The 23500-nt window shown below is 38.2% G+C and overlaps 3 protein-coding genes across 3 annotated transcripts; 1 reads left to right on the forward strand and 2 right to left on the reverse strand.

Moving 5' to 3' along the window:
- The first annotated feature begins 1191 nt into the window (after positions 1-1191).
- On the forward strand, positions 1192-8596 carry LOC128244451 (E3 ubiquitin-protein ligase MIB2-like). The gene is made up of 6 exons (XM_052962454.1): positions 1192-1212; positions 1649-1751; positions 2240-2319; positions 3066-3244; positions 7114-7334; positions 8066-8596. Exons 1-6 carry the CDS (start codon positions 1192-1194, stop codon positions 8104-8106), a joined length of 645 nt encoding a protein of 214 aa, XP_052818414.1. The 3' UTR covers positions 8107-8596.
- Positions 8597-12511: 3915 nt separating this feature from the next.
- On the reverse strand, positions 12512-14066 carry LOC128243472 (sushi repeat-containing protein SRPX-like). Its single transcript, XM_052961267.1, has 2 exons — positions 13760-14066; positions 12512-13088 (listed from the first exon to the last, which is right to left on the reverse strand). Exons 1-2 carry the CDS (start codon positions 14055-14057, stop codon positions 12652-12654), a joined length of 735 nt encoding a protein of 244 aa, XP_052817227.1. The 5' UTR covers positions 14058-14066; the 3' UTR covers positions 12512-12651.
- A 290-nt stretch (positions 14067-14356) lies between these two features.
- Positions 14357-22405, reverse strand: LOC128244452 (sushi, von Willebrand factor type A, EGF and pentraxin domain-containing protein 1-like). The gene is made up of 4 exons (XM_052962455.1): positions 21826-22405; positions 21006-21221; positions 14528-18988; positions 14357-14373 (listed from the first exon to the last, which is right to left on the reverse strand). Exons 1-4 carry the CDS (start codon positions 22403-22405, stop codon positions 14357-14359), a joined length of 5274 nt encoding a protein of 1757 aa, XP_052818415.1.
- Between the last annotated feature and the right edge of the window lie 1095 nt (positions 22406-23500).

Here is a 23500-nt window from a genome sequence, read left to right on the forward strand (position 1 = left end):
CCACGCCCTCCCCCAGGTCCGGGGAATAGCGGGGACTGTGCTTTCGGTCCAGCAAAGCCGGGTAAAATCCCCGTCCTGCAGAGACGAATTGATGGTGAAATCCCCGACAAATGGCCCCGCACCCAAGGGACCCTAGGTAAGGCCCATTCCCCGCTGTATTTTGCGCGAAGACAAAACCACCGCATTCACCCGGCACTTCGGGGCCACCTGAAAGGTAAAAACACGGCCCATTTCCCTGGCTATCCTCGGTATACCCTCGGACCTGGGAGGGGCGTGGTTACAATTGACTGGTGCATTAGGACGAGTTGGAAATATATTCTATATGCCATCGTAACTGCAAGAATATTCAGTAAGAAAATAAATAAATAAATAAATAAAGACTTGCACGTGTAAATTTCCCTCTAATTAATGTTGCCTTATACACGCCGAGCATTTGCACATGGGGCAAATATGCCATCGGAGGCAAATATACCCACGTGAGCAACTTTGCCATCGGAGGCAAATATACCCACGTGAGCAACTTTGCCATCGGAGGCAAATATACCCACGTGAGCAACTTTGCCATCGGAGGAATATATACCCACGTTATAACTTTGGACGTCTGTGTCTGTATGATGAAAAATGATTTTTTGTGCGTGTGTGTTATTTTTTTTATAAAATGCCAATATTTTGTGTTGAAAAGAACAGTATATAAAAAGTTGAAGCTAATATTACTACATTGTAACGTATTACATCAATACCTGTATTTATTATCACTCTTATTCACTCAGCAATATTATGTTGTTGCAAAGAAAATGTCATCCTATCAGGAAACTTTTAAACAGCACGTATTCACGGCTTTCATGTTAAAATCAATCATCACAACTACTCAAACATGGGTTTACAGTTGATAACTTCCCAAGTGGTTTACAGTTGATAACTTCCCAAGTGGTTTACAGTTGATAACTTCCCAAATGGTTTACAGTTGATAACTTCCCAAATGGTTTACAGTTGATAACTTCCCAAGTGGTTTACAGTTGATAACTTCTCAAGTAAATGCGACTGTCTTTTGTAGAAACAGTCTGCTGACAATTAAAATTAAGGATCGATGATTTTGTAACAATTTCCTGCTTTTGTTTTGTTTTATGTGTCATGTACTCGTACTTCCGCCAAATCGAACTACCCCCGAGGCAAATCAATCGTAACGTTCATATGACTAAACATTCCAACGGGGTAAATTTCCCCACCCCAAGACCTGGAAAAGTTTGTCCTCGAGGGGGAATTTACCCCATGTGTATTTGCGTTTATATGCACATATTTTCCGCCCGTGTAAAGTTGCCCACAGGAGCAAGTTTGTCCCCGAGGGTAAACCTCGTCATTTATACGCAGTACGTATATGGTAACAGTATATTTGTTTACTCTTGCAAAAGATTGTTACTCAAAACTAAATGAACAATGATATACATGTATTCTATCATATAATTATTGACTGGCGTTCCCTTCATTTCAAGCTTGCCAAAATCTGATTTTTTGTTCAGTAAAAGGGACAATACTCGTGCATCCCGCAGTCAGGTCAACAACTTACCAAACGAATATCTCATAAGTCTTGTCGAATTAAAGAAATATGTTCGTGACTTGTTCCTTAACCGGTTTGTGGATTTATATTTAGGGTCGTGTGGATATTAACGCAAGGACAAATGAAAAAGCCACCCCTCTTATGTTGGGAGCATCCCAGGCTCATTTCGACATAACGAAATTATTGCTGGAGTACGGTAAATAATAAAAATCAGATTATATCTTTGAGACCGATAATTAATTTATATCAGGCAAAATTGAGTTAAAACGGCTGGGATGGTACAGAGGTAAAGTGCCCCCCTCCCGACCAGGAGGTCAAACGTTCATTCCCTTGTCGGGGATGTTCTTGTGTGCTCTAACATGAACACTCAGTACAGGTGAGTTTGACCCAGGAAGCCGACTCGAGAAAGTTTTAAATAATATGTTAGGTTTAAAACTACACATATGAGCTCGAATAGGCTGGTATAAATTAAATTCAGTTAGATTTAAGCATAGAACATTGTAGTTATCATATACATGTAATTTCAATTTGTTAACAAAGCAATGTTCAGAACTAACCAATGTGTATTCCCTAGCACTGAAGGATTGGACAACGATGTTTCGGTGGGTTTTCACAGTTCTTGGTGTACGTACGGTTCTGTATGACAATGTCAGGGCTGAATGTGGAATTATGTAACACTTCCAGAAGCTGACTTTGACTTGAAGGACAAGGACGGTGACACGGCCTTACACATGTGCATGATGGGGAGGCGGACGGACCAAGTGGTAAGAACAACTATCTGTGTATCTTTAATTGAATATAAATGGAGCACGTGTTCAGTTTGTTTATTGAGGCCTAATTGTAGCTTATATGTGTTATTTTTTAATTTCAAAATCAGCTTGGAACCCTGGGACAAACCTTGCTATAACACATACTAACATTGTGATCGGTTTCACTAATGGTCTATAAGCTAAACCAATACTTAGATAATGTTAAATAAAACTATATTAGAAACTTTTTTTAGATTACAAACCAGCAAACTATTAAATCAAATATCCATTAATTTAGAATATTTTAAAAAACACTGTGAAAAATAAGTAAATTAGGGAACATTTAAATAAGGTTGTAATGCAAAAAATGAACAATTTAGTTTAAACTTGATTTATTTCAAAATGATGGTGAAGACATTTATATTATTTTACGTCAAGATAAGTCACTTTTGTTGGCAAGATGTTGCGCCAGAGAAACCGACATACAATATTGATTTACCAAGCTTCAGCATGACTGATAACTGTTCAAAAGAGGGCGCGAGTACAGTAGATGTATTTGTGCACGCCTCTCACCGAAAAGGTAATAGATTCATACCCCACCAAGGGCACATTATAATGACCTCTCAAAAATCATTCATTGTTTATACGGACTGTAGGAAACGGACTCGAGAGTGTTTCATATCACCTTAAAGTCGTTAAGCTACAATCAAACTACACTGACATATTATAAACGTATTTATATGGCGATTTTCATAAATCAGCTGTTAAACATTCTGGGCTTGCGAAACCTGTCGGAGGACGTGGAGCGGATCAAGATTGCCAACTTCCTGTACCAACATGGCGCCAACCTGGAAGCGAGGAACAACAAAGGACAGACTCCCATCACATGCTGTCAAATAACACACATTCGGGAGGGCGTGCTTAAATATGCCACTGAAAAGTACGTTGTATTTGTAAAAAGACCGTAACCCCAATATTTTGGCGAGTCAAATGTTGCAATATTCAATATCTTATATTTATGTGGTATAATTTCATAAACGAGGTATGTTCTAAACTTTGATATTTGCATTGCGTATTTCAATATTTATATGGTATTACTTGAAATATATTAAACATTTATTTCCTTATCTAAATTGTCAAATATATGAATAAACATATTGTAGAATACTACAAATATTTAAACACTTAAAATACAAATATAAATAATGAATCAACTACTGGAATATACTACACTTACTTGAACTATTTGAACAAAGCATATGCTATTTACCACATAAATATGAAATGTCCAATATTACAACATGTATAAGGGCCACCTGCTTTCATGGTAACCATTACTCATATTGGTGCTTGCCATTGTGAGATCGGCAAGGAGGAGTATTTCCAGCATTTCTTTACCAAGTCTACTGAAAACTTAATTTACAGCAAACAACTTCTCGTCGTGTTCAATAAGTAGTGAAAACTTAATTTACAGCAAACAACTTCTCGTCGTGTTCAATAAGTAGTGAAAACTTAATTTACAGCAAACAACTTCTCGTCGTGTTCAATAAGTAGTGAAAACTTAATTTACAGCAAACAACTACTCGTCGTGTTCAATAAGTAGTGAAAACTTAATTTACAGCAAACAACTTCTCGTCGTGTTCAATAAGTAGTGAAAACTTAATTTACAGCAAACAACTACTCGTCGTGTTCAATAAGTAGTGAAAACTTAATTTACAGCAAACAACTTCTCGTCGTGTTCAATACGTAGTGAAAACTTAATTTACAGCAAACAACTTCTCGTCGTGTTCAATAAGTAGTGAAAACTTAATTTACAGCAAACAACTTCTCGTCGTGTTCAATACGTAGTGAAAACTTAATTTACAGCAAACAACTTCTCGTCGTGTTCAATAAGTAGTGAAAACTTAATTTACAGCAAACAACTACTCGTCGTGTTCAATAAGTAGTGAAAACTTAATTTACAGCAAACAACTTCTCGTCGTGTTCAATAAGTAGTGAAAACTTAATTTACAGCAAACAACTTCTCGTCGTGTTCAATAAGTAGTAGTAGTAGGTAGTAGTAGTAGTAGTAGAAGTAGTAGTAGTAGGTAGTAGTAGGTAGTAGTAGTAGTAGTAGTAGTAGTAGTAGTGAAAACTTAATTTACAGCAAACAACTTCTCGTCGTGTTCAATAAGTAGTGAAAACTTAATTTACAGCAAACAACTTCTCGTCGTGTTCAATAAGTAGTGAAAACTTAATTTACAGCAAACAACTTCTCGTCGTGTTCAATAAGTAGTAGTAGGTAGTAGTAGTAGTAGTAGTAGTAGTAGTAGTAGTAGTAGTAGTAGGTAGTAGTAGTAGTAGTAGTAGTAGTAGTAGTAGTAGTAGTAGTAGTAGGTAGTAGTAGTAGTAGTAGTAGTAGTAGTAGTAGTAGTAGTAGTAGTAGTAGTAGAAGTAGTAGTAGTAGTAGTAGTAGTAGTAGTAGTAGTAGTAGTAGCAGTAGGTAGTAGTAGTAGGTAGTAGTAGGTAGTAGTAGTAGTAGTAGTAGGTAGTAGTAGGTAGTAGTAGTAGTAGTAGGTAGTAGTAGGTAGTAGTAGTAGTAGTAGTAGTAGTAGTAGTAGTAGTAGTAGTAGCAGTAGCAGTAGCAGTAGTAGTAGTAGTAGTAGTAGTAGTAGTAGTAGTAGTAGTAGTAGTAGCAGCAGCAGCAGCAGCAGCAGTAGTAGCAGCAGCAGCAGCAGCAGCAGCAGCAGCAGCAGTAGTAGTAGTAGTAGTAGCAGCAGCAGCAGCAGCAGCAGCAGCAGCAGCAGTAGTAGTAGTAGTAGTAGTAGTAGTAGTAGTAGTAGTAGTAGCAGCAGCAGCAGTAGTAGTAGTAGCAGCAGTAGTAGTAGTAGTAGTAGTAGTAGGTAGTAGTAGTAGTAGTAGTAGTAGTAGTAGTAGTAGTAGTAGTAGTAGTAGTAGTAGTAGTAGTAGTAGCAGCAGTAGTAGTAGTAGTAGTAGCAGCAGTAGTAGTAGTAGCAGTAGTAGTAGTAGTAGTAGTAGCCGTAGTAGTAGTAGTAGTAGTAGTAGTAGTAGTAGTAGTAGTAGTAGTAGTAGTAGTAGTAGTAGCAGTAGTAGTAGTAGTAGTAGTAGCAGTAGTAGTAGTAGTATTAGTAGTAGTAGTAGTAGTAGTAGCAGTAGGTAGTAGTAGTAGGTAGTAGTAGTAGTAGTAGTAGTAGTAGTAGTAGTAGTAGTAGGTAGTAGTAGTAGTAGTAGTAGTAGTAGTAGTAGTAGTAGTAGGTAGTAGTAGTAGTAGTAGGTAGTAGTAGTAGTAGTAGGTAGTAGTAGTAGCAGTAGGTAGTAGTAGTAGTAGTAGTAGGTAGTAGTAGGTAGTAGTAGCAGTAGTAGTAGTAGTAGGTAGTAGTAGCAGTAGGTAGTAGTAGTAGTAGGTAGTAGTAGCAGTAGGTAGTAGTAGTAGTAGTAGTAGTAGTAGCAGTAGGTAGTAGTAGTAGTAGTAGTAGAAGTAGTAGTAGTAGTAGTAGTAGTAGTAGTAGTAGTAGTAGTAGTAGTAGTAGTAGCAGTAGGTAGTAGTAGTAGTAGTAGTAGTAGTAGTAGTAGTAGTAGTAGTAGTAGTAGTAGTAGTAGTAGTAGTAGTAGTTAGTAGTAGTAGTAGGTAGTAGTAGTAGTAGTAGTAGTAGTAGTAGTAGTAGTAGTAGTAGTAGTAGTAGTAGTAGTAGTAGTAGGTAGTAGTAGTAGTAGGTAGTAGTAGTAGTAGTAGTAGTAGTAGTAGTAGTAGTAGTAGTAGTAGTAGTAGTAGTAGTAGTAGTAGTAGGTAGTAGTAGTAGTAGGTAGTAGTAGTAGTAGTAGTAGTAGTAGTAGTAGTAGTAGTAGTAGTAGTAGTAGTAGTAGTAGTAGTAGTAGTAGTAGTAGTAGTAGTAGTAGGTAGTAGTAGTAGCAGTAGGTAGTAGTAGTAGTAGTAGTAGTAGTAGTATCATGTCCGTTATGGAAGGTTAACACCATCCATAGATTGTAGTTGCTCCCCTTCACGTACAGAAAACCGATTGACTTTCAATCTGTAGGGCAATCTCCTACGAAGTGTCAAGCAGGAACTAGATCTCTGTCACCGTTACAGTTGGATTAGGCCTAAAAAATAATAATGTCTGTTTCGGGTAACCCGACCCTACCTATAAAAATGCGCCGACCCTAACTACTACCGTTTCTGAGCAAAAAAATATTCGTTAGCGAATAGAGAGTTACGAAGGGCGGATAAATGCGAATTGGACGATCATAATTATTGTTTATATGATAAAACAAAGTCAGGCAATGACAGTAATGTAGGACAGACTGCCATGTGCAAGGAAACACTCTGAACTTACGACAGATTTTGAATTTTTTTATAAAAAAATCAAAAAAAAATCCCTACCTACCCTACCTTAAAAATTTGGGAAGGTTACCCTTAACAAACAATTATAATTCTTTTTGGCCTTATATAAACTTTTTATAAACTTTTATTCTTTTTAATATTTTATTTTCTCTCTTTTCGTTTCAATAGTTTTATAGAATTTCAATTATTTTCAAGAGACTGAGATTAAAATACAAGCACATATATTTAAAATTTAAGATAATTTATAATACTAATAGTATCTATGGTCACGTGATGTTCATGGTGACAGTGATGTACTGTATTAAGGAAAGTAATTATACTACGTGGTATTTGTGTGTACGACTGTCGTAAAACCTGAAAACTTATATTTAATCTAAAGTTTCGATTATAACTGATAACTGTTTAAATACGACTGTCTTTTGATTGCAAACATTATCAACAAATATTTGCAATAAAAAAATAACTTTTAGCAAACCCACAAAACCAGAACGGCATCAGACGAGACCCAAAACAGCCAAGGTTGAAAAGGAGATCTTCACCACTGCAAAACAGATGTGTCATAAATGCTCGGCCCTCGAGGCCATAGTCAGGTTTGAACCCTGCAAGCACAAGGTGTCATGTGAGAAATGCTGCTTCCGGTTTAAGAAGTGCCCCATTTGTCAGAAAGACATTCGGAAGAGGGTCGACAAAAGTAAGTGTCATTAATTGTTATATATGTGTATTAATGGGTAATTGGAAACTACAGACTGAGGTTAAGATTTACAGGTATATTAAACAGCTTAATGATTGCATTTGATGATTGTATTTGAATTAATACAGCTGATAATAAAACAAAGGAATAGACGGAAAAAATTGTATAATGAGCTATACATTACACTAAAACATATAATTATTATATTTCCTTTACCACGACCCAGGGTAGATTAAGTGTTGGTCGGTCTATAAATAGTTTTGTATATATTGTTTTTCCCTAAACTACGGATATAGTGTTATTAATTTATTCCAAAATTATAGTTATCCAAAATAGAAATAAAAGACTTCTCCCTCTTGCAGCAATAAAATTATTGGGGTCAGGCCGATTGTTTTCGAGTCGGTCGTGGGAAGGAAATGCTTAATACCTTATTTTAAGCCTAACATTACATTTAGGGAATGAGAAGTCACCCTGACTAGATGGCATAGTTAATATTTTCTGATAGTGATAGGGTTTTGCATTTAACACATCTATATTCCCACATTTGTAAGTTAATGGACAAGGATAGTTCGTGTTGTATGAGGAATGATTTTGCAAATGCCTTATTTCATTTCTACGAGGTTTGTAAGTTCGTGGAGTTGTATATAAAACAGAACCCACTGCACTGTATAACGGTATTATACAGTTCATTGTTGTATATTATAGGAATAAAAGGGGTTAACTTTTTTCAGATAACCAGCCAGTGTCGAGTGATTCCTGTACTATTCTGTGAAGGGCGTGGGCTTTATTCAACCAGCTTTGAACGGATGAACACTTGTATCATAAAGCTATACTCTTAAGTACTACAACAACAAACTGAAATATTTTAAATGTTTTTTTTTTCTGTGTTTATGAACATAACCTCCTGTATGAGTGTATACCTGTTATAATTGCATACATTGTAACACTGTCACATGTTGATTTCGGCACCTGACTGGTAATTTCTGAATATTCACCATACTTATTGTATTGTATTAACCCTAAATACGTTATATACGAGGAGCGTTTCATTTGTTGTAGCAACATACCACGGTTTCCACGTGCACATACATGTAAAGCATACCATTGCGAGAGTATTAAGTTTTAGCTCAACTGAGAACGAAGAGCTCAATATAAGGTATTGCGATAGACTTCCGGTGCCCGTCGTCGATCGTCAACATATTTAAAACCCCAGGATAAAACGTGATTAGAATGATTTTCTTAATGGTGACATGATGAAGTTCAAATTTGGGTCATCTCTAGTAAAAAAAACTAGGTCACAAGGTCAGCTTCGGTAAAAATGCAAGGTCAAACCTTAGAAAAACCTTGTATGGCCAATAGTGGCTGTTTTTTATCTGAACACCTGAATCCTGATCAGAATGAGTGTGTTGATGAAATATCGGGTAGTTAATTAGTGATATTAAAATGCTTGCACTCAATTATGAAATACGAATGAAAAATAATAATTCTATGTATGTTTTTAAATACTCGGCAAATGTTTGAAAACAAAAGAATCAGTGTTTTTGCCGTGTCAACAACGAGAATGCCATTTGATATATATTCATACTCGCAGTTTTAACTATTAACGTCATAAATGAATAAAGCTATGAATTGTGCGCGTTTTGGGTGTTTTCATAACGCCTCAAATTTGCCCAGTACGCATCTATATATATATAGCAAAAGCTAGTCTTGATCAATTTTAGAAAACTCGGTTACTTTTTATATCGAATCACCCCTCATAAAAAAGGGGGAATGTACCTTCATCGTGGTCAACATAATACTAGTAATTAAGAGCCAAAATAGTGGTTGTGTCATAACGGTGATTGGCATCTTAAACGTAAAATGCCCCAATCACACCTTACAATGTTCCGACAGCATCCCTGGAGTTCTAAAAAATCCAAGGACTCTGCGACGATGCCGTGTTCTTCGAGAAAATCAAAGATGTAAAATTGTCACGTCCATGCTGCGTCTGCGCCACGTCCTTGCTACGTTCAATCATGTTGCGTTGGTGGAAAACGAACTGTGTACAATGTGCACCTACATGTGACCAGCCCCGGTTAAATGGAGGCCAGCCAGTTTCTGTGCACGTCACCTACATTGCTGCAACTAATCATACCTGAAAGTGGGACACTTTCCAATTCTACTCAACGCCATGCTTGATTTTTTTACTCTATACTTCAAAGGGCTTGATATCAATGGGAAGAACAAACAACGCATTTAGGCCAGAAACTCGTAAGTATGTGGAAGAATTTAGGCCCCGTTTTTAATGAAGACGGTACCACATTCACTATATTTTTAAATAAGAATCTCTCTTGAGATACTGTTCCATTTATACAATTTGTTTAACATTTTGTTTAATCAAACTGTCTATTATCGACGTTTTTTTCTTTTTGAAATTACAACATTTATTTTAATTGTGACATGACCTCATTATGCTTTTTTATAGATCAAAAGCACAAACACGTTTAAGAAAAAGATGACTGTTTCTTCTTATGCAGATATATTGTGTTTTTAAAAACGTCCGCCTACTGCCAATGATCCGATACACACTCCCTGCGTCAGATTTAGCTTGTACAATGTGTCAGCCAATGAGGTTGTATTCTTAGTCAGTTAGATGACGGGAATTTATATCTTAATGATAAAGAAAGGCTCGTTCGCTACGCTTACTCCGACAATTCCTAATCATTACGAGCTTATTTCATATCATATAACTTTTACATATCATCAAAAACCGTCAAAAACCAAATTTAAATAAGTGGTCGGAACGCGTACTTTGACCAGCCCAATTGCGTTCATATCCCCGATAATGACATCAACCCCGCAATTCATTCCTTAAATAAATGTCTGTCAGTGTAAGTGGACTTTTAAGATCGTTATATATATTTTAAAATATTAGGTCTTTCACCCGACTTCAGCTGCAGTGTTTTGGAAATATATTACACAGACCATAATACGTTTAGGAAAATAGGTTTTGCTTTTGGGTGAATAGAGAACGATTAAGATCTGAGTAATTCACTGTTTAATATAAGAACGTAAAAACGCCTTTTTCAATATAAAGCAAGAACGAGTCAAATCAATTTCAATTTTAACAGTTTTTCTTTCTTTTGAATATAGGGGCCGAAGGTTTGATACCCCGCCTAACCAATAAAAAATACCAGCTGTCTTCTGAGAGGGACGCTAAACGGAGGTCCCGTTTGCCAGTTCTATACCCTGGCACATGTATAAAGACCAATGTAACACTCTGTTTGTGTACTATACCCTACAATCGTACTAAAACTCTCTCCGAGCCGACGCTCATGGATAGGTCATTGACGCCGTTAAATAAAACTACCACACTCACCGTGCATAGAATAACACGTAGTCATCGAAAGTATACATTTGCAGATTATTTATTTGATTTAGGTCAGACATTTCAACAAATATACAATGCAAAACATACATATTCGAACAAACATTTTAATAGAATATTAAATGTTGAATTCCCTGATGCATCGTAGCGCATACACTGCCAGCGGGGAACCATATCGCAAACGGTAGCAGCAAACACCTATAATTAGCGTTGACTGGAGGGCAGCTCGGAGTTCAGTTACCGCTAACGGTCGCTCACGTTAGCTTACACTGCAAGCGTCGCTAGCCGCAAACACCTATACTTCGCGTTGACTGAACTCAGCGCAGCCCGGAGTTCAGTTACCGCTAACGGTCGCTCACGTTAGCTTACACTGCAAGCGTCACTGGCCGCAAACACCTATACTTCGCGTTGACGTTAACGCTTACTACTACCGTTTGAGTTTTTGTTTCCCTGCTTGCAGTGTATGAGCTTTCATGGCACAGGGATACAGACCGAAACAGTAAGCTAATGTCAGCGACTGTTATGATAGCCTAAATTCAGACGGATCATACTGCGTGACGCCATGCCGTCTATCGTTTAACTTTAAACAAACATCTTATTTACAAATTGGCTGTGGAAATAGTGTGTTCAACCATAAGTTTAACATTCAAGTGTTAAACTTAAGCAACACTTGTCATTTGTTAATGGTATTTACTTTTCCTTTAATATAATTTAACTTAATGTAGCACACCAGGAGTCGTATTTACTTTGTTCAATTTAAAGAAAAATGAAAATGTTTACTATATGGAAATAACCAAGAAAATTGTCTTAAGATAAACGCCTTTCAATAATTTGAGTATTAAAATTAATTGTGGTTTAAAACAGGAGGTTTACACCAAGTTGAACTGAGCACAAGGATGTTTCATGCATATACATTGTTGTACATTAAAAGTTAATTCCTTAGTACAAGCTTTGCTTTATAAATATTATGTTTAAATTATTAATCTACATTATAAATGAGATAATACGCTTTCCAAAAGAGTACAATATTTATAATCTTGATATTTTGAATTATTACACAAGTACATGTTTTGAATTAGAATAACATTTCTAGAGACTAGAGGAAATGATGTTCATCAACATATTCATGAGAAAAAACTAATAGAATTGTTTTAATTGCGGTAAATCTTATTTGAGAGTAAGAGTGCATCTTTAAAGGTTGTCATCAAGAATGAGAGTTACCCCCCACCCCACCCCACCCAAAAAAAGAAAGAAAAAAAAGGATTTATATTGTAGTTTTAAGCATAGAGACTGAACGCAGATTTGAGACCGTTCATAAAATGGGCCCTGGGCTAATGATCCAGAATTTAATACGCTAGTTGGTTTTTAACTTTTTGTCAACCGTTTTTATTTATTATTTATCGTTTCATTTCTTTTTAACAAACAGGCGTATTTGTGCTATATCTATGCACTGTTTCACATCAAATATTTATACTCTTTTAACAAAAAATATAAACACAGACATGTTTATAACTATTAATATACTTAAAACGCATTCAGAAACCTCGGCCATTTTCCATCGAAAACAACCTCGGATGATTACGGAGGGTTTATAATGTCAGAAATCTTTATATTTAACTACGCTACGATTATATCGCGTAGAAATTTCAATTTCACAGCTAAACTTAATGACTTTACTCTTGAATCTCTTAATTATTTATGCAGTTATAATTCACCTCACTAGCAATCAATTTAAACTTAAGTATACAAAATACAAGTTAAAGCATTACAAATAATTTATACTATTATCTATAAGTTTACGAAGTACTTCTACTGATGTACCGGCATTTGAGGTTTTCCTGGATGGATAAAAGCTGAGGAGTTCCAAAATGACCCAAAACGTATAATTGAAAATGAGCGTTATATAATCAAACTTGATTAAGTCACTCAACATGGCATAATTTGACGCATCTATGCCGAAGAAAATGTTATTCTTTCTCTTACATCGTCTTGGTCATTTAATTCAATGTGTGTGTCATGTGGAACGGATGACACATCATATATTTTTCTTCCACGACATCTTCTTGATATAGTTTTTCTACATCTGGAAAACCGTTTATCTTTCCATATAGTTAACACATCTAAACACGCTACAGTGCCAAATATTACAGCTAATAAACTAATAGCAACTGTTCCTATAGCGGCAGACGATGCTCTCGGGTCTGACCTACTGATGAGCCTTGACTGGGCGAGTGTCGTATTGGTCACGTCGATGCTCAGGTCTTTAACGAGTTGATCTATGATCTCTTCTTGCGTCAGATTCTCCCATTCGTGGTGTTCATAACATATACAAGGCATTATGTACAGCTTCTTTGGTGACGGCGTGGTCCTTGCTTTTCCCAGGGACACTAGAAGAAGAAAAAAATAAACAAACTATACATATTCTACGAAGACAACGGGGGCGTTGTTATGCCACACCCTATGGCCACAATTCCCTTCACAAATTAACTTAAAAGGAATAAAACAACCTTTGATTATGATAAATATATATATATGAATAATATAAAAAAACAATAATTATTGTGATTAAGTACTAGCTACAGTCCCCTGTCAGTATTTATAAGCCTGGGAATAATTCTCGCATTTTAGCAATTGATATGAGGTCATATGGTATGGAAAAACAGAGCACCCTGTCCCTGTTTTAGAGACAGTAATACACCGATGAGATTCACACGCGGTTGAAAAAAATACCATTTTGGGGGGCTTTGAAAAGTGATTCTGATAGCTCGTAAGCTCACGGAAGAGAGGCGGAAAATACCATGTAGAACGGTTAGGACCAATATAGATTAAACTTTTTACTTGAAGCCTGGACCCAATTTCTTAAACAATTATATGTCAATCAAGATCAGCGCACTATTTCTTGAATATTTCAATCGTCATTTAAACACATCATGCTCTACTTATTTGTCAACAATAACCATTTGTTGACTCGTTAATTTCTCCACAATACACTTGTTTAAATAAAAAGGGTTATGCATTTTCATTGAAGTTGAGCATTAATCAGTATTTGCTACAATACCTATACAGCCCGGCGGTGATCCACTCCAGGTGCCGTTAGCGGTGCACGTCCGAGTGTTGGCTCCATTAAGGTCGTAACCGTGTTGGCACGAATATACAGCTTGCTGTCCAAATGTCGTTCCAGTGGAAACAGCAATGTTTCCATTTGTCGGAGGGAGCAAATCCCCGCATTCAACTAGCAAGCACGATGGTGTATCAAAACTCCAAGATCCGTTTCCTTGACATGTTCTTATATGCGCTCCGGTCAGGTTATAACCCTCGCTGCAAGTATATGTAGCGTTTTGTCCAAATGTTGTCATCGAAGACGTAAAAACATTTCCATTAGATATTTCATCAGGTGTGAAGCAGTCAACAAGAGAACAAGTTGTATGTAAAGGATTATCCCATTGGCCTGTTGCGTTACAAGTAGCGTCTGGACTACCTGTCAGGAAGTATCCATCATTACAGGAGAAGTAAGCAGTTGCCTCAAACTGTGTTCCGGTGGATGTAATTACGTTACCGTTGGTTAAGTTAAGTTCACCACAATCATGTATTGTGCAATTCGGTAAAGGACTGTCCCATTGGCCTGTTGCGTTACAAGTAGCATCTGGACTACCTGTCAGGAAGTATCCATTACTACAGGAGAAGTAAGCAGTTGCCTCAAACTGTGTTCCGGTGGATGTAATTACGTTACCGTTGGTTAAGTTAAGTTCACCACAATCATGTATTGTGCAATTCGGTAAAGGACTGTCCCATTGGCCTGTTGCGTTACAAGTAGCATCTGGACTACCTGTCAGGAAGTATCCATTACTACAGGAGAAGGAAGCAATTGCCTCAAACTGTGTTCCGGTGGATGTAATTACGTTACCGTTGGTTAAGTTAAGTTCACCACAATCATGTATTGTGCAATTCGGTAAAGGACTGTCCCATTGGCCTGTTGCGTTACAAGTAGCGTCTGGACTACCTGTCAGGAAGTATCCATCATTACAGGAGAAGTAAGCAGTTGCCTCAAACTGTGTTCCGGTGGATGTAATTACGTTACCGTTGGTTAAGTTAAGTTCACCACAATCATGTATTGTGCAATTCGGTAAAGGACTGTCCCATTGGCCTGTTGCGTTACAAGTAGCATCTGGACTACCTGTCAGGAAGTATCCATTACTACAGGAGAAGGAAGCAATTGCCTCAAACTGTGTTCCGGTGGATGTAATTACGTTACCGTTGGTTAAGTTAAGTTCACCACAATCATGTATTGTGCAATTCGGTAAAGGACTGTCCCATTGGCCTGTTGCGTTACAAGTAGCGTCTGGACTACCTGTCAGGAAGTATCCATCATTACAGGAGAAGTAAGCAGTTGCCTCAAACTGTGTTCCGGTGGATGTAATTACGTTACCGTTGGTTAAGTTAAGTTCACCACAATCATGTATTGTGCAATTCGGTAAAGGACTGTCCCATTGGCCTGTTGTGTTACAAGTAGCGTCTGGACTACCTGTCAGGAAGTATCCATCATTACAGGAGAAGTAAGCAGTTGCCTCAAACTGTGTTCCGGTGGATGTAATTACGTTACCGTTGGTTAAGTTAAGTTCACCACAATCATGTATTGTGCAATTCGGTAAAGGACTGTCCCATTGGCCTGTTGCGTTACAAGTAGCATCTGGACTACCTGTCAGGAAGTATCCATTACTACAGGAGAAGGAAGCAGTTGCCTCAAACTGTGTTCCGGTGGATGTAATTACGTTACCGTTGGTTAAGTTAAGTTCACCACAATCATGTATTGTGCAATTCGGTAAAGGACTGTCCCATTGGCCTGTTGCGTTACAAGTAGCATCTGGACTACCTGTCAGGAAGTATCCATTACTACAGGAGAAGTAAGCAGTTGCCTCAAACTGTGTTCCGGTGGATGTAATTACGTTACCGTTGGTTAAGTTAAGTTCACCACAATCATGTATTGTGCAATTCGGTAAAGGACTGTCCCATTGGCCTGTTGCGTTACAAGTAGAATCTGGACTACCTGTCAGGAAGTATCCATTACTACAGGAGAAGGAAGCAATTGCCTCAAACTGTGTTCCGGTGGATGTAATCACGTTACCGTTGGTTAAGTTAAGTTCACCACAATCATGTATTGTGCAATTCGGTAAAGGACTGTCCCATTGGCCTGTTGCGTTACAAGTAGCATCTGGGCTACCTGTCAGGAAGTATCCATTACTACAGGAGAAGGAAGCAATTGCCTCAAACTGTGTTCCGGTGGATGTAATTACGTTACCGTTGGTTAAGTTAAGTTCACCACAATCATGTATTGTGCAATTCGGTAAAGGACTGTCCCATTGGCCTGTTACGTTACAAGTAGCGTCTGGACTACCTGTCAGGAAGTATCCATTACTACAGGAGAAGGAAGCAATTGCCTCAAACTGTGTTCCGGTGGATGTAATTACGTTACCGTTGGTTAAGTTAAGTTCACCACAATCATGTATTGTGCAATTCGGTAAAGGACTGTCCCATTGGCCTGTTGCGTTACAAGTAGCGTCTGGACTACCTGTCAGGAAGTATCCATCATTACAGGAGAAGTAAGCAGTTGCCTCAAACTGTGTTCCGGTGGATGTTATTACGTTACCGTTGGTTAAGTTAAGTTCACCACAATCATGTATTGTGCAATTCGGTAAAGGACTGTCCCATTGGCCTGTTGCGTTACAAGTAGCATCTGGACTACCTGTCAGAAAGTATCCATTACTACAGGAGAAGGAAGCAATTGCCTCAAACTGTGTTCCGGTGGATGTAATTACGTTACCGTTGGTTAAGTTAAGTTCACCACAATCATGTATTGTGCAATTCGGTAAAGGACTGTCCCATTGGCCTGTTGCGTTACAAGTAGCGTCTGGACTACCTGTCAGGAAGTATCCATCATTACAGGAGAAGGAAGCAGTTGCCTCAAACTGTGTTCCGGTGGATGTAATTACGTTACCGTTGGTTAAGTTAAGTTCACCACAATCATGTATTGTGCAATTCGGTAAAAGACTGTCCCATTGGCCTGTTGCGTTACAAGTAGCGTCTGGACTACCTGTCAGGAAGTATCCATTACTACAGGAGAAGGAAGCAGTTGCCTCAAACTGTGTTCCGGTGGATGTAATTACGTTACCGTTGGTTAAGTTAAGTTCACCACAATCATGTATTGTGCAATTCGGTAAAGGACTGTCCCATTGGCCTGTTGCGTTACAAGTAGCATCTGGACTACCTGTCAGGAAGTATCCATTACTACAGGAGAAGGAAGCAATTGCCTCAAACTGTGTTCCGGTGGATGTAATTACGTTACCGTTGGTTAAGTTAAGTTCACCACAATCATGTATTGTGCAATTCGGTAAAGGACTGTCCCATTGGCCTGTTGCGTTACAAGTAGCATCTGGACTACCTGTCAGGATGTATCCATTACTACAGGAGAAGTAAGCAGTTGCCTCAAACTGTGTTCCGGTGGATGTAATTACGTTACCGTTGGTTAAGTTAAGTTCACCACAATCATGTATTGTGCAATTCGGTAAAGGACTGTCCCATTGGCCTGTTGCGTTACAAGTAGCATCTGGACTACCTGTCAGGAAGTATCCATTACTACAGGAGAAGGAAGCAATTGCCTCAAACTGTGTTCCGGTGGATGTAATTACGTTACCGTTGGTTAAGTTAAGTTCACCACAATCATGTATTGTGCAATTCGGTAAAGGACTGTCCCATTGGCCTGTTGCGTTACAAGTAGCATCTGGACTACCTGTCAGGAAGTATCCATTACTACAGGAGAAGTAAGCAGTTGCCTCAAACTGTGTTCCGGTGGATGTAATTACGTTACCGTCGGTTAAGTTAAGTTCACCACAATCATGTATTGTGCAATTCGGTAAAGGACTGTCCCATTGGCCTGTTGCGTTACAAGTAGCATCTGGACTACCTGTCAGGAAGTATCCATTACTACAGGAGAAGGAAGCAATTGCCGCAAACTGTGTTCCGGTGGATGTAATTACGTTACCGTTGGTTAAGTTAAGTTCACCACAATCATGTATTGTGCAATTCGGTAAAGGACTGTCCCATTGGCCTGTTGCGTTACAAGTAGCATCTGGACTACCTGTCAGGAAGTATCCATTACTACAGGAGAAGTAAGCAGTTGCCTCAAACTGTGTTCCGGTGGATGTAATTACGTTACCGTCGGTTAAGTTAAGTTCACCACAATCATGTATTGTGCAATTCGGTAAAGGACTGTCCCATTGGCCTGTTGCGTTACAAGTAGCATCTGGACTACCTGTCAGGAAGTATCCATTACTACAGGAGAAGGAAGCAATTGCCTCAAACTGTGTTCCGGTGGATGTAATTACGTTACCGTTGGTTAAGTTAAGTTCACCACAATCATGTATTGTGCAATTCGGTAAAGGACTGTCCCATTGGCCTGTTGCGTTACAAGTAGCGTCTGGACTACCTGTCAGGAAGTATCCATCATTACAGGAGAAGTAAGCAGTTGCCTCAAACTGTGTTCCGGTGGATGTAATTACGTTACCGTTGGTTAAGTTAAGTTCACCACAATCATGTATTGTGCAATTCGGTAAAGGACTGTCCCATTGGCCTGTTGCGTTACAAGTAGCGTCTGGACTACCTGTCAGGAAGTATCCATCATTACAGGAGAAGTAAGCAGTTGCCTCATACTGTGTTCCATTGGATGTGTTAACGACACCGTCTGTTAAGTAAGGTTCACCGCAATCGTATATTGTGCAATTCGGTAAAGGACTGTCCCATTGGCCTGTTGCGTTGCAAGTAGCGTCTGGACTACCCATCAGATAGTATCCATCATTACAGGAGAAGTAAGCAGTTGCCTCATACTGTGTTCCGGTGGATGTGTTTACGAGGCCCTTTGTTAAGTTACGTTCACCACAATCGTATATTGTGCATTTCGGTACCGGACCATTCCATTGTCCTGTTGCGTTGCATGTGATGGTTGAACCACCAGTTAATTTATAACCTTCGTTACAAGTATATGATGCGTTCTGTCCGAAAGCTGTCCCAGAAGGTGTAGAAACATTTCCGTTAGGTATCTGTTCGGGTGTGAAGCAGTGAACAAGAGAACAATTTATCGGAGGTCCACTCCATGTTGCGTTTAGCAAGCAAGTGCGGTTGTTTTCGCTGGTGGATAACGTGTAACCATAGTGACAAGTATAAGTCGCAGTGCCATTATATCCAGTACCGGTAAAGGTTACTTGTGAGTTTGATGCATTTTCGGGAATACCACATTCTTAAATAAGACCAAACGTATTGTATTAACTATCACACATTAGCTTGTATAAGGAACGAACTAATATATTGCTTGGCACTTTAAAGTTTCATTATACAACGGGAATACAGGGCCACATTTATATGATTTAAACGCACTGATCAAAACTGTTTAGTAAATGGAATAAGATCTAAAGGATATTGAAAGAAAAACAATTAATACATATATAAGATGTGCCTACCTGTATGAATGTGATCACATGTTGGAATCGGATGCGACCAATTACCATTTGCCAAACAAGTGCTGTGATTTGAATAACTTTCATTCAACCTAAACATAAAGTTGCATTGAAATGTTACATTGTTGCCATATGAAGTGCCGAGGAGCTCCGCAATAGACCCGTTTACAGGCGTTGGAGGTGGACCGCAATCCACTATGCTACAATTAGGTTTCAAATTATCCCACGACCCGTTAACCTGACAGGTTCTAATACTGTCTCCAATACTGTTAAAGCCTTCGTCACACACGTAATATATACTGTAGGGATGCCGTGTTCCATTAGGGGTCAACACAGAACCGTTTGTTATAGTTTCCACTTCGCCGCAATCTCGCCCTAAACACAGTGGTTCGGGATCACTCCATAACTCCGAAATCAAACATGTCCGGTAAGCATCTGTGGTCGACATGTTGAAATCCGGCAAACACTCATAAAATGCGAAATCGCCAGGTCGTGAACCATTTACCGTTATATTTGCACCGTACTGGATTGGCGGTATACACTCTGAAAATGTATCATAGCGTATAAAGTATGGTCAGTGTTTGTGATAAAACCTACCATTGTGCGCATCTATCAAACGAAAAAAGTAATGTTGAAACAAATGTTCGATGATGTAATTATACAGCAAAATATGAACATTTGAACCACAAAACGATGAGCAACACCGACTTTATAATATTGGCCACACAACTTGATCAGTCTCTATTAAACACACGTTTCATCCAAAGTTTGAATCAAAACATGCTTGAAATTGAGTTATCATTTAAATTAAACTTTAAGGAATCTGTTACTTAGTTTGAAAACTGAAAAAGGACCTATATACTAGTATATGTATAAAACCAACTATTTACAACAACATTCAACGTCGACTTGCAATTAAATAACAGAGAATCTCACCAGGTATTTCACACGTTATATTAGGACCAGTCCACGCCAGATTTGATTTTTTGCATGTTCGTGGACCGCCTGGTTTCGGTTTAAGACCAGGATCGCAAGCGACTTTGTATTTACTTCCAACCAACGTACTGTTGTCCAACAGTATAATCATTCCGTTCATAGTAATTGGGGGTGAAGGACAAGCTGTACAAAAATAAAACATATATATATGCAACCATGCTCTTGTCGAGTAATAAAACATATATATTTACAGCATACAGTATGACTATTGCCGTCTTTGTTCGATTGTCATAGTAAGTGCAACACTGTCCAGAAATCAGTATTTTGAAACGAAGCAGGCCCCAATTTCTCGAAACTTCTTAAGTCCCTTATAACAGGATTAAGCTAAGCTCACTATTTTTGTTATTCTATAAAATGTGTTATATTTACTTCTTCAAGAATTTTTAGAAATCATGTAGGAATAATCTGTATGATTATCAGAATAAACCATTTTTTATTTACCAAAAAACATTTTCAGTATGTATTTTGGCTAATTGAAATAAGCGACTTAAGCCTGTTAAGCTTAAGAAGTTTCGAGAAATTGGGGCCTGGTGTTACTTTATATAAAATGCATATTGATATAATGAATTGGTGAATTTTGGATATAAGTTTTTATTGTCAGTATTACAAATGCGTTCACGTGTACGTATGTTACGTACACATTGGGCGGGGGGGGGGGGTCCAAACGTATACCTATTTTAGACAAATTAAAACAGTACGTATAATACCAAATAATATTTTAATTTTTTTTTCGACGCGTTATAAACAGAACCTCGTGCTAGGAAACGATGCTGCATAACATTGAACCACCACATATAAACTAACCTTCCTTAACACATTCAGGGGCCGGATCTTCCCAGCCGGTCGGTGTACACATTCTGTACGCATTGTCGCCGGAAATCATATATCTATTGTTGCAAGTGTACAAAGCAGAACTCTGGTAGGTACTGCCGTTTTTGACTTGCACATTCCCATTATCCACGTTTCCAGGATTACCGCAATCATGAATTTCACACTTAGGATCAGACGAGTTCCAGGTCCCTGTTTGTTTTAAATTTGAAAACAGGCATTAAAGCTGCACTCTCACAGTCGTTTCAGCTGATTTGGGGCATCTATGCCTTTAATTCAGTCATAATAAGATAACCAACAATAAAACAGATCTCAGTTGTTTAGAAAACTGCCGAAAATTATTTTTAGTGTTAGTAACGCGTTTAACCATTGAACATTAATTTTTGAGCGTAAATATAAATTCTGCAATTTGCTCTTTTGTCAGCAGTCTTATATCACTGCTTTCCAGATATTTACGCAAAAATTAGCTCATTGCAAGACAAAAAATGTCAAAACAATTAATATGTTAAAGTGCAGCTTTAAATATTTCAACACTTGCGAACAAATAGCAATTAATTCTAAAAAGTGTGTATATCAATTTATTTTGTATTTACCCGATGCTTGATAATATCATTTTGAAAACCTCAAAATAAATAAATATAAAAACTTCAACTCATGTTCTTATCAAAACCGCCCCACCGTGTTTTATACGTATTTAAGGTTCAAGCCTTAGGCAATCGTCTAATGAAAGTGTTTTTTGCACATGTAATCGCAAAGTATCTCTTAGGTTGAAAGTAACTATGCAATATCTCTTTACCGTCGGCTCCACATATTCTAGCCGCGTCTCCAGCCAGATCGTACCCTGTTGCACAACTGTATTTAACGATTTCGCCGAAGGTTGATCCGTTCGTATCGTCCACAAAACCGTTAACAGGTAAAGTAACATTCCCACAATCTTTAACGACACAGATCGGTGGTTTGGAGCTCCATTCTCCTCCATGAAGACACTGCGTAGTAGCATTTCCGGTGAGGTCATTTCCGGGAAAACATGCGTAAGTTGCTGTTTCTCCAAAAGTTGTTCCATCGGGAGTATCTACATATCCACTTGTTATGTTGTTCAAGGAAAAACAGTCGTATATGGTGCAATTCGGTTCGGGGTTATCCCATTGGCCTGTTGTGTTGCACGTAGCGTTTGGACTACCAGTCAGATAATATCCATCTCTACATGAAAAATATGCAGTTGCCCCGTATTCCGTTCCTGATGAGTTGTATATGCTTCCGTCAGCTGGAATCTCTAGATTTCCGCAGTTGTATTTGGTGCAAAGGGGAGTTGAACTGTTCCATTCCCCAGACGCCTGACACGTAATGTTAGCACTTCCAGAAATGTAATATCCCATTATGCAAGAGAACTGTGCTACAGATCCGTATATATTTCCAGTTATGTCGTTGCGCAAGCCATTTGTTGGGACTATAAGTTCTTGGCATTGTACTGCTAAACAGCTTGGTGCATTATTCCCTATCCACACCGTACCATTGCAAATATTTGTGACATTGTACGATAATTGATATCCTTCCTGACACTGGTAGGTTAAGACATCATTTTCATTAGTCCCCGTATAATTCGCGTATCCGTTAGTAATATTGGTTGGAATTTGGCAAGTTGAAACTGAAGTAATATGGAAAAACATCGCATATAAATCACAATACATAAACATACTACAGTGAAAAGTAAGTAACATCTTGACCTTGACCCCGTATAAAAAGCACATCTTCACATACGCAACCTTCATACCAACTTTCAAAACTATCAATCAATTCTTACTTAAGTTATTGGGCGGAAACCATTTTTCTATTTTTAATAGGAGTGACTTTGACTTCGACCCCCTCCCCATCAAAAGCAATCCAAAGCTAGTTCTTCTTGAAAGCTACCTACACACAGACTTTCATAAATATCCATCATTTCTTACTTCAGTTATTGGGCTAAAACCAATGTTCTGATTTTAGTAACAGTGACCTTTACGTTGACCACAACCCCTTAAAAGCAACCCCAAGCTAGCTCTTCACATAAGTTTGACACCCGCCCGCCCGTACGCCAACCCCGCCCAACGATATCCCCATTCTAATCTGGTTTCGTTGAAAACTTGATAAAAAAATATAAGCTTCACTAGAGCCATCATCAAATTGAAAACAATGCAGAATAAGAAAAAAAAACGTTGCATTGACTATGATGTGTACTTTTACAAATAGGTGAAAAAATATGGGTGTTGCCATGAATGTAAACGAATACACGTTTTTTGTTTCATTTTCAACATGTGCAATGAAAGTCAGTGTTACCGTCATGACAGACCCGTTCGTAGATCATATGGTTTACATCAGACGTCAAAGCACAATCTGGCGTACATGTATTCAATACCGAGCAGTTGCGAGGGGTACCAAAATAATATTGCAAAGTTCCTGTAGTCCCCAGCTCTTCAAATTGTCGAAGGCAATCG

This window comes from Mya arenaria, chromosome 8 (assembly GCF_026914265.1).
Source record: "Mya arenaria isolate MELC-2E11 chromosome 8, ASM2691426v1".
In the NCBI taxonomy this organism is placed as follows: Eukaryota; Metazoa; Mollusca; class Bivalvia; order Myida; family Myidae; genus Mya; species Mya arenaria.